This window comes from Doryrhamphus excisus, linkage group LG11 (assembly GCF_037039965.1).
Source record: "Doryrhamphus excisus strain RoL-2023G ecotype Guam linkage group LG11, RoL_Dexc_Guam_v1.1, whole genome shotgun sequence".
Lineage (NCBI taxonomy): Eukaryota > Metazoa > Chordata > Actinopteri > Syngnathiformes > Syngnathidae > Doryrhamphus > Doryrhamphus excisus.
Window position 1 is genome coordinate 15,250,621 of NC_136367.1, and position 12,171 is coordinate 15,262,791.

The 12,171-nt window shown below is 40.7% G+C and overlaps 1 protein-coding gene across 2 annotated transcripts; it reads right to left on the minus strand.

Moving 5' to 3' along the window:
• Positions 1 to 155: 155 nt before the first annotated feature.
• bcl6ab (BCL6A transcription repressor b) lies at positions 156 to 7,145 on the minus strand. Of its 2 annotated transcripts, none has more exons than XM_078794826.1 (9): positions 7,103 to 7,145; positions 5,128 to 5,298; positions 4,845 to 5,066; positions 3,988 to 4,758; positions 3,802 to 3,911; positions 3,555 to 3,719; positions 3,345 to 3,475; positions 1,413 to 1,550; positions 156 to 1,229 (listed from the first exon to the last, which is right to left on the minus strand). In XM_078794826.1, exons 2-9 carry the CDS (start codon positions 5,286 to 5,288, stop codon positions 1,101 to 1,103), a joined length of 1,827 nt encoding a protein of 608 aa, XP_078650952.1. In that variant the 5' UTR covers positions 5,289 to 5,298; positions 7,103 to 7,145; the 3' UTR covers positions 156 to 1,100. The 2 variants fall into 2 exon arrangements, with proteins under 2 accessions (XP_078650952.1, XP_057920905.2); XM_058064922.2 differs by having other exon boundaries at positions 3,802 to 3,914.
• Between the last annotated feature and the right edge of the window lie 5,026 nt (positions 7,146 to 12,171).

Genomic DNA, 12,171 nt, shown 5'->3' on the forward strand with positions numbered 1-12,171 from the left:
TTTATTTCCTAATGAATAACTGTCCAAAAATGTATCTTGTTTTAAAAAGAAGTTTACATGGGGCCTACATACAAGTAACTTGTGCATTGTAAAGGATTGTCCAGCAGGGGGCATCAGTTTGATGTTTACTCATTGCAAATGAATGCAAAAAATACAGATGTTTTTGGTGTCTCTTCTGTCAATATATTAACATGCAGTGTAATAGAGCGCTGTTGTTGCAGTATGCATATTTATTTCATAAATATATATATATATATATTATGTATTCTGCAGTTACAAAGACATAAGCAATATTCCTGAGCATGTTTTCCGCTTTTCTGCATCTTAAGAGCCACATACAGTGAAAAAAACTTACATAGAATACACAGAAAGAGCATAAATGTACATCGCATCAACATAAGTCTGGGACTGTAACCAATATAATGTTTGAATATAAGGCACTATAATACACTGGATCAAATTGAGCCAAAAGTTAGCAGTTAGCTCAGGACAACATGGCAGCACCAAACATTGTGACAATCAGGCAAGCGTAGATTCGAATATAAATAATGAATGATCAACTATAACATGTTAGTAACACTTGAGAAAAAAAAATAATTGAAAAGTCTCAAGACATTTTGAATAACAGCAACATGTGTGTGCAAAAACAACAATGACGGCTTATGTCATATTGGAAAAGATGATACTGTATTAAGCAAAAATGTATATGTACACATATAGTACGTAACAAAAGTGACAACCTCTTTTAGCTACTGTCCTTCAGTAAAGCTCACCAGGGCAAGAAAACCAATGTTATCAAACCCATGCTCTGCCAGCAGATGGCAATGTAATAACATATTTACAAATAGACTTGAAGACGTACCAATGACTTGTACCAATACTACAGCAATACTGTAACATGCATGCTGTTTTACCAATAACTGCTAACAGGAAACACACGTATGTATCTGCTCAAATTCACATTCAAATTGTACATTCAGTTGTGGTCAAGAATAAACCTGTCACTCTAAAATATATACAAAATATGGTTCTTTGGATTTAAAAAAAAATATTATTTACCACATGGTGCAAAAAAAAAAAAAAAAAGGTCAACCATGGCCTCAGCAGGGGGTCAAGCTGCTGGGCGTGGGGCGATACTGCGCCTTGGTGTTAGTGATGGCGCCGTGCTTCTGTCGCAGATGTAGCCTCAGCTGACTCTTGTGTCTGAAGTGGAGGTCACACGTTTCGCACTGTGGAACAAAAGGAAAAGGCGTGAGTTTAGAATCACGTACAGGGCGGTCGACGCCGCCTCTGCTAATTTCCATAACCCAGTTGGATTAGCAGTCTGGGTCACAGCGGTGAGGGGATTACTCCCATTTCCTATCAGCAGGACACGGTGGATAAGGAAAGGAGACTTGACTTGGCACGCTTACATGATAAGGCTTCTCTCCGGTATGAATGCGCATGTGACTCTTGAGCGTCTGTAAGTGGCGAAAGTGTGTTCCGCAGATTTCACAAGGGTATGGCTTTTCGCCTGTGTGAATTAACACATGGGCACGAAGGTGGGCCACCTGAAAAACAAGTAATAATGATTAACATACATAATAAACAGAATGATTTGACAAAATTACATAAAGAAGCAAAAATATATTAATTAATTCACTTATTACAGTAGGGTTTGGAATCAGTTAACTTCGGTGTGTGAGCTACACCAACTAAATTTAGAGGAAAAAGTTGATTACGATACTAACAACACTAAATTCATCATACAGCAACTTAATACCCAAAAGGTGTATATAAAAATATACAAACATGTCTAAATACATGTTTTCCCACAACGCATTTTGTTTTGGAAAACCACGTTGCAATGTTGTTTTTGTTCAGAGTGGGCCAGAGGACCCCGAGCCTGAATCCCACAGGAAAGCTGACGCCATTGCAGCGCCCCAATGAATGAATGTCTAATGGGAAAAATTTAATTGTTTTAAATTCATATTGAGACATGTTTGTGTATTTGTATACACACCTTTTGAGTGTTAAGCTGTTGTGTGATGAATTTAAGTGTTTGTGTATTTTTATACACACCTTTTGAGTGTTAAGCTGCTGTGTGAGGAATTTACGTGTTTGTGTATTTGTATACACACCTTTTGAGTGTTAAGCTGCTGTGTGATGAATTTACGTGTTTGTGTATTTGTATACACACCTTTTGAGTGTTAAGCTGCTGTGTGATGAATTTACGTGTTTGTGTATTTGTATACACACCTTTTGAGTGTTAAGCTGCTGTGTGATGAATTTACGTGTTTGTGTATTTGTATACACACCTTTAGAGTGTTAAGTTGTTGTGTGATGAATTTACGCGTTTGTGTATTTGTACACACACCTTTTGAGTGTTAAGCTGCTGTGTGATGAATTTACGTGTTTGTGTATTTGTATACACACATTTTGAGTGTTAAGCTGTTGTGTGATGAATTTACTTGTTTGTGTATTTGTATACACACACACCTTTTGAGTGTTAAGCTGCTGTGTGATGAATTTAGCGTGTTTGAAAGATGACACGGAGAGTCAGACTGTTCTGTTGTTATACTGTTATATGTAACAGCGATTTCCAATGAGTTGACAAGCGGTGAGTGCAGTGATAGCTTGTGATTGGCTTCTGCCAAAGAAAGCTATTGTTTCCTCACTGACTTGTGAGCGCCACAGAATGTAAACAATTACAATTTCGTGATGTCACAAGATTACAATTTAGCCATAAATTTGCAGCACCGATGTATAAGCTGAAGGGTTCAAAGTTCAAGTTGTGGCTTATACACTGGGATTTACAGTAACTTATATACAGAGCCGATTGGCAATAACTGCAGATTGTCCTTCCTACTTTCTCATGCACTTCAAGTCATTATGTTTGTCGTCAATTAAGTTGTCATGTACAATGACTTTTTAAAATTTCTGAAATACCAGCCTCTCTCTGATCATCGCCTGTTTCCACTGAACATCGCGCCCTTGTTGTGGCAGAGACAAATACATTCCTCAGCTATAATTAGAGTGAATTTGGGTGTCACTTGGATGCCAACCAACTCTTCAAATAAATACAAAATGTCCTTGAAACCCTGTAAAGGGTGGTATCACAGAGGCCACAGAAGACACCGTTACTTTACATTTGTTTTACGCACATTACTGCCACCTGCAGGCCGAGACGGGAACGGCATCCACTATTGCTGTTGATGTTTAACACAACAAACTGACGTCTAAGATATTTTTTTATTGTTTAAGGATCTGTTTTCTGCTAATTTGTGATACAGCCCAATCGAGGGTGGAGCTAAGCACACTGCTGTCTGTTGATTGGTCAACTAATGTGTATCTTTGGTTCTCACCTGGACAAATCTGGACCCGCACGTGTCACACTTATATGGCTTCTCCCCAGAGTGGATACGAGCGTGCGTCTTCAGGTTAGCTGGCCGGTTGAACTGAGCACCACAGATGTTGCAGCAGTATGGCTTTGCACCTACAAGGGATTTGAACAGGCGTGTGCTTAATGAATCTTCCATAGCTGCAAAGTGGGAGACTTTGACCTCTCATCTCACCTGTGTGAACGGTCTTGTGGCTGGCCAGGTTCCCCTTGTAGCGAAAGGCGGCTTGGCAGCAGTCACACTTGTATGGCTTCTTCCTGTGGAGCTGGTCTGCGTGTTCTTTGGGGGAGTCTTCTTCTGTGAACTTGGCGTCGCTGCCGTTACAGAAGAAAGAGCTTTCTGCAACCAAAGCCGAAACATGTGTCATGGTTGGGCATTGTGTTTTGTGTCTGCTACACAAAATGAGCGGGATTGTAGTTACCACAGCTAGAAGGGGACAACTTTGAGTCCCTGCAGTAAGAGTCGGGGAAGGGGTGAGCGGCCTCCACGTGCTGAGGGCTGTCACCGCCACAGGAGGAGCATTTGCTGTGGCTGCTAGCAAAGACGGCCCATTCGTGAATAGGAACACAACAAAGTCACTCTGTGTAGCTGTGGATGAAGCTTTTACCTGACAACGGTCATGGGGAGTTCTTCTCTTCGCTCACTGGCCGCTTCTTCCGTTTGGGGTTCGGTGCCCCTGCAGGGACTAAGCGAAGGGGATCCACCGTCGGGACTGCCTCTCTGAACATCGGCTTCCTCGTTCAGAGGGGTTTGGTTCATAACAATGAATTTGTACTTCTTCCAATTTCGGACCTTGGCTTCTTTCGGGCAATCCGGGGGCTGTTTGAGGCTCAGGGTGGCGTTCCTGCTGCTGCTGGACTCGGTGGGAGAGTTGGGCTGGCAATCAGATCTAAGAGGGCTTTGAGGGCTGCAAATGACACCTTTCCCAAAACCTGGAGACAACCCGTGGCAGTTAGGAGGAAGGTGCCGGACGCTGTCTTCTTCCGTGTGGCTGGAAGGTGCTGGTCGAATAATGGTGGGGTGGAAAGCGGGGTACGTGATGATGGAGGTGGACTCTTTGTGAGGCACGCTGGTGCTGGGGACTTGCATATGTTGATTGTGGGACAAAGATGATTCTCCGGGAGTGGTGCTGATGTTTTGGGAAGCTTCGTGCTTCTCTGCGGCGATATGCCGATCACCATATACATAATAGGAACCAGAGGTGTTGATGCCCCTAAAGACATTGTAACCCTTGCACTCCTGAAGAGGGGGCGAGGTAGCTGTGTATCTGTTTTTGACATCCAGCTCCTTTACATCAATGGGTCTGAAATTAGGGAGCTGATCAGCCAACGGTAGCTTGCTCATCTGCACCTCTTCCACGTGCACATTGAAAGACGGCCTAAGAAGATGGGGAGAAACACCTCAACATAAGTCCCACTCAACTTCACAATTCCATGAACACGCCACATGGTGTGCTACACTTACCTGGACTTGATGAACCTGTGACAGGTATCAGCCACATGCTCCATCTGAAGGTAGAGGGCCGTGTTCATGGTGCCGACTAGCATACTGTCTGTCAGGTTCAGGCACGACGTGTACATGAAGTCCAAGAGGTTGGAAAAACTCTTAGGGTCTATTTTGGGGTCCAAACTGATGCCGCTCAGGTTTGCATTCTCAGGGTTCATAAAGACGGAATAAAAGAAGCCGCTGTAAAGAAAACATAGGCGTTAGGATCGGTCACCGCAGCCTCATGATGCTGCACGTGTACCTGCACGCCACCAAGATGGCCTTGTGTGCGTAAAAATGCTGTCCGTTCACTTGGATAGTGACATCCGTTAGAATATTCCGACTGCGCAGGCGGTTGAAGTTGAGCAGGACGTCCCCTGCATGGCGCGTAAATTGAACGCACCCATTTGCAGTCATGGCCATGCTGTGAAAACTGACAGAGAGGACAAGGTTCATTTATATTGGAAATCCCATATTGGACTTAGACAGTATAAGCACCATTGTTGCAAGGTTTGCACCAAAGGGAGCATGACACACGATAATTGAGAACCATTGCAGTGTTTACCACAGGACTGCACCGTGTCCAAATGGTTTGCCTGTTGGCCTCGCAGTGATGAGATCAAAGGTTTGAACATTTGTTTAGGTTAATGGAAGCCTCTAAATCAGGGGTGTCCAAACTTTTTCCTTTTTTCAGAGGGCCGCATACTGAAAAATAAAAGCATGCGCGGATGTAGCTGTGCTGAGATGGTTTTTATATTTAAAGAAAAAAAACAGCCCTTGTCAGTTTTGTGTGTATTAATAGGATTTTTTCCTCCTTTCATTCCACTTGTTTTTAAACAAATGTCATCTTTATCCTTATAATTTTTTTCTTGTAACATTATGACTTTATGTCATAATATTTTGACTTTATTATATTTTTAGAACTTTTTTCTAAAATTATTATTCTTAGTTTTGTTTGTTTCTCACATTTTTTTTTATATTTCAAATGTATGTTAACTTTACTGTTTTAATATTTAGTCTTATATTTAGATGACTTACTTTTTTTGTTGTGTAATTGCATTTTTAGAATGTGCCGGCGGCCGTAAATGGCCCCACGGCCACACTTTGGATACCCCTGCTCCATAGGTGCGAATGCTTGTTTGTTTATGTGTCCTGTGATTGGCAGGTAACCACTCCAGGGTGTATCCCCTCTTGCCCAAAATCAGCTGGGATAGGCTCCAGCTCACCTGTGACCCCAATGACGACAAGCGATATAGAAAATAAATGAATTTATTGTATTAGTTATTAAAAGTGAAGACAGACAATATAGCTAGTATATATAGAAATATATACAATAGAAGTGGGTGGATCAATACTATCAATACTAGGGCCGTGTCTCTGCATCACATCAATATTACGGTGATGATATTGCTCTTAATCTATGTTTATTTTCACATTTCTGTTTTTATCTTGTATACACAACATTACATTTCTATACTGTTAACAAACTCTGAATACATTTTTAATATGTCCACTTCTAATATACATTATATTTGAACAATATTTGTGACAATAAAATAAAAGATAAGTAGAAAAATATCCATCTGCTACTACTAGTTAATACAGTACAACGAATGTTGCATTCAAGGACAGGTATGCTCGTGCTGCGCAGTAACTTGGGGGCATGTCGGTGCGTTCAAGTTCAGATCCAGTCCGTACGTCGCCATAGTTTCACCACGACTGTCTGCCTACATGGCGTTTTGGATCTTAGGGAGTTTCAGTAAAAAAAAAAAAGTTGTAGTGCTGACTCACAATACTGTAAAGGCAAACGCTGATAAATAAGACACGCAAACCAGAAAGACCAGTCCGATTGCGCTACTTTTTGCGCCTACGCTGTCAGGTAGTAGGCATACCAAACATTGCTGAAAAAGCAAGGGCGAGCCAATGTGGTTATGATTAGCAAAGTCTTAGAGGTTATAAAGTATAAACAACCCACTAGCTGCTTTAATTAAATGAATCAAAAGCCTTTTCAAGTGTCAATGAGCACATCCGCTTCGTGTGCACATAACAAGTCACAAAGTGTTCCGCACTGTGGCTTTAAGCTTCTATTAAGGTTCTTTCCAGCTCCAACAAACATAACATATAAGAAAATAGTAGCCAGCTGAGGAAGCAAACAGGAGAAAGTAGTGCGCCTTGCTAACGTTGTGTCCCGGCCCTAGTGAGGAGAGAAAAGGGAAGGCAAGGGAAAAAAAACTAACCTTATAAAAAAGTTTCCTCGAAAATCCGAGCCACTCCACTTCTGTGAATCCAGTTCTAAGAAACTGAGCCGCTCAATTCTCGGAATTTCAACATCGGACCGTACCATGTAGGAAGCGGCGGGGTGGCTTCTGTAACACCGTCCGCCTCATTTCAGGACATCGTGTATAAAAATATTATCACAACACAGAGATTGTGTTTTCAACTACATTGTCGATATATTTGTTGTCTTTTTTTTCAAATGCGATATGTATAACGTGGTTTTGATGTGTTTTTTTGAGGCGAACCCATCTTGCCTCGTGGTGGAACATTCCGAGCAAACAGTCAGCTGACCAAGTTATAAATACGGAGAGGAAAACGAGAACATGTTGAACTTGTGGCCGCAGACTCTCACGCATTGGACAGAGTCAGAGTCTCTTTACTGACTACAAATATGGCGACAATGGCTATAAATGTAATCTTATGGTATTATGATGGCTATAGTGTACAGCATCTATTCTATTTAGCAATATTTCATAAGTAATACCGCATTTATTCATACATTTATACACCTGTTTCCAACTGTGTTTATTTATTGTTAGTATTTTTGGTAGTAAAAGAACAAAACAAAATAATTTCAGTATTTGTATTTTGAATTTTAACTATGTAAAAAGTGAACAAATGTGTCAAACATGAATAGGGATGGGTTTAAATAAGATCTTCTTCTTAATCCTTTTCAGACATGGCGGATGGTCTAAATGTAATCATGTGATGTTCCTTAGGGTAACTTGTTAGGTATGTCAGAAAGAAATAAACCACTGGTGTCCAAATTGCACCCCAGGGGCCATTTACGACTCATGGTTAGTTTTTTATTGGCCAGCAGCACATTGTAAAAATAAATGTAATATATATATTAATAAAAATATGTACACTTTTTAAAAAAATTAACAAAAAAAATAAAAAAATTAGTAGCACCACCCTCAGATTATTATTATTTTTTAAATAATTTTTTCTCCATTAGAAAATTTTAAACACAAGAAGTAAAATCCTCCTCCTCAGACCTGTTGAATTGTACAAGCGTAATATTAAACCATAACCCGTTTATCATCAGATTTCACGAGAACATTTATGCGATGTTATTACTAAAAATATCCGATCTTCCGTTGAAAATCATGTGCTGAACTTTCCACTTGCATGTATGTATATATTCTCTTCATTTGTGTTCCCACCACTTCCTGTCTCACCGCCCCACGGATATCCATCAAGTATTACAAGGTGCAATAAAAATGACACAGTACACGTGTTAATGAGACATGAAGCAAATGATCTTTAATCAGGGATAAACTACTGTTTATGCTGCATAACATAAAACAACAGTTGTGGGTGGATGTGGAAAAGGGCAGTGTTCATTGAAATACCGTTTCCTCTGTGTGCTATATAAAGCTGATAATGATGTACTGCAGCTTTTTATAAGCGCGCACCAACCACAGTAACGGCTGCACCTACACACTCTATTGAAAGCACTTTTCAAGTATTAATGAAACAATATATTTATCATTGTGGCGACAGTTGTGTGGGTTTGTACGCCACTGCAAACTGCAACCATAATGAGAAACATTGGATCAGATTCATGTTTCTGATTTCTTTGTAAAGGTAAAATTTTTATACAAGTATTTTTTAATTATGCAAATGGGTGGAAATGATTTTTACACTGATTTGTGTTGATGCTGTATTTTCTAAAGTATTCTTTCAAGTCCATCCAGCCTTGAAATCAAACAAATGACAAACACAAGTCTTATATCCCGTGATTTGTTTTGAAAGAATGTGCTATTTGAAATGAAACGAAATCTTTCTTTGTGACGAGAAACTGTGCAGTGCAGCTCAACAGGTTTCAAATACTGCCGTTCAGGTCACTATGGCAACTAAGAGGTCTATATCTGGTTAATGTTTTCACTTTAGATGTTTTTCCCCTGCGGTTATCTTTAGTAGCACAAGAGTGGGTTTTTCTTCTTCCTTTTCAACCAAAAATCTTTTCTCTGCCCTACATGTAAGAAGACAGAGCTTTTTTTTGTTCAGCAAAAAAAAAATGCAAACGCAAAAGAAATGACACGACTGAAGTTGAAGTTGAATAAGTTTAGCTCTTAAAGTGAATGTTTTGAATCAGATGAATGGCGTCTTATGTCTGGTGTTTGCTTCAACAATAACGTGAGAGGACAATACTTTTGGCATCACATGTCGGTACGGTGGGGCAGTGGTTAGCATACTGGCCACACAGTCGCATCTCGGTGTGGAGTTTGCATGTTCTCCTCTTGCGTGTGTTTTCCCACATTCATGTTAGTAGGTTCATTGGTGACTGTAAATTATCCATAGCCATAAATGTGAATGGTTGTTTGTTTATATGTGCCCTGTGATTGGCTGGCGACCAGTCCAGGGTGTACATCGTCTCTTGCCTGAAGTCACCTGGGATAGGCTCAAGCGTACCCCCTCCCCCCACATGATCCTGATGAGGATAAACAGTATAGAAAATGGATGAATGGAAGTCATCTGTATAGTAATGCAACAACATAAATCCATTCATTTTCAAGATCATTTGTTCTCATTTGGTCACATGAGAGCTGGAGCCTATCCCAGGTGACTTCGGCCGAGAGGCGGCATACACCAGAGCCAATTACAGGACACACCATCCATTTATTTTCTATGCCGCTTATCCTCACTTGGGTGGAGGGTGTATGCTGGAGCCTATCCCAGCTGACTTTGATCACCTAAATGTTGTTTTTCTCACATTACACATTTTTCCTTTGATATTTACTTTACTGTCTTAATAATTAGTCTTTCTTTCTGAGATGACTTACTTTTTTCTTGTGTAATTGCATTTTTAGAACGTGCCTGGCGGCCGTAAATGGCCCCATGGCCACACTTTGGATACCCCTGCTCCATAGGTGTGAATGCTTGTTTGTTTATGTGTCCTGTGATTGGCAGGTAACCACTCCAGGGTGTATCCCCTCTTGCCCAAAATCAGGTGGGATAGGCTCCAGCTCACCTGTGACCCCAATGACGACAAGCGATATAGAAAATAAATGAACTTATTGTATTAGTTATTAAAAGTGAAGACAGACAATATAGCTAGTATATATAGAAATATATACAATAGAAGTGGGTGGATCAATACTCATTCATTCATTTTCTACCGCTTTTTCCTCACGAGGGTCGCGGGGGTGCTGGAGCCTATCCCAGCTGTCTTCGGGCGAGAGGCGGGGTACACCCTGGACTGGTCGCCAGCCAATCACAGGGCACATATACACAAACAACCATTCACACTCACAATCATACCTATGGACAATTTGGAGTGGCCAATTAACCTAGCATGTTTTTGGAATGTGGGAAGAAAACCGGAGAACCCGGAGAAAACCCACGCATGCACGGGGAGAACATGCAAACTGTGGAATTGAACCCTGGTCTCCTAGCTGTGAGGTCTGCGTGCTAACCACTAGACCGCCGTGCCGTCTGGATCAATACTATGAACACTAATAAACACCTAAATAAAGCAATGATGACAAATGTAACAAGAGGGCGGGGGTGCGGGGGTGGGGGGGGGCAATGGGGTACCTGACAGGAAAACGTTCCATGTTTGATTTCATCTCCTTTATCCATAAAAATCATTTCAAACTAATTTTTTTTAATAGCCAATAGCAAGCATGTGACAGCTCTGCATGGAATTAAACAAAGCGACCCTTGGAGCAAACTTGTTCTGGTGTGTTAACAAGAGCGCCCCCCCCCCCATGAACTCAACTAACCCAGAACCTCGACTCAGACGGGATTTCAATGCGCCTGTCCCAAAACATGACCCAGGCACATGGTTGCCTGACAGGGATCAAAGGTCACGTCAGTAAAATATGACTCTAAAACTAGTTTGGTCTCCTCACATGTACAGCCACAGGACAAGGCGGTTATTTTTTTTTCTTCTACTCAACGACAAACTTGCCCTTGAAATTGGGCCAAACATAAATCAAACCAATAAAAAAATGTTTTACATTTTTTATGAAATGTATCTCGCCGCAAAACTGCATGTGATTGGGAACAAACAAGGTGCCGTGATGTGTAAACAAGCCCAACAGCTACTGTACCTGCCTTGTTTATTTATAACCTGGAGCTCTCAGTGTCTTTTTCCGCAGCTGCTGCTGAAACGCATGTTCACCGTGTTAAAAACATTCTGGTACGTATGGACAGTCCATGTGAGCTGTGCATTTTTTTTTTTTTTTTTTTACTTTAAGCTGCTCTAATTACATCTGTCTGAGACTTGACTGCTGGTATGTAGCCTTTGCGTTGCGCAATTCATCACACAACTGATGCTTCACATACTACGTGGCAATGGTGCCTTTAAGAAAACAGTATGGAACAATTGTTTTGCTCTTTCTTAAAGTCCAAACACTACAAATTCCCGAAACACACAAACACAACAAAACTAGGCCATATAATATTAATAATGAATGTATTTTGCTAACACAATGCGGGATCTGTCATGCTTGGTTCTATTAAATTAGTCGCCATAGCAGTGACAACCATTCTATTCTTCTTCTGACCATCAGAACGCTTTTTGAAGTCGCATTTGAGAATAATATTGATTGTTAAGCATAAAAACTATTTCCTGTTTCAGTCAACTCACTAATCTCATTTTATATTTTTTTTAAGTGAGGATGGAGGTTAGTCAGAGCCACACACGAGTCATGTGATTGAAGAGAAGTTTCCATCAAACAGGAACTTTCCTCATTATTCATATTGCTGGTTTCCACATTCAGGCTCAGCACTAGAGTGCATATTGTGATGTAATGCTCATAAAATCACGTGTTGCTTTTTCTTATTTACACTGTTGCGGCACGTCATCCTTCACTTGAGAGTCCTCACCTGCTTTTTTCCCCCTCACTTATAGCTTTCCACTAAGGTTTTTAATTCAGCATTTTGCATCATCAAATGAACTAAAATTCAAATGTAAGGCATTCGGAAGACACATATAAAAAAGCACAATATAACATAATATAGTATAATATTCTACACTGCTCACAAGGGGTCACGAGAGACACACAAACACCAGACA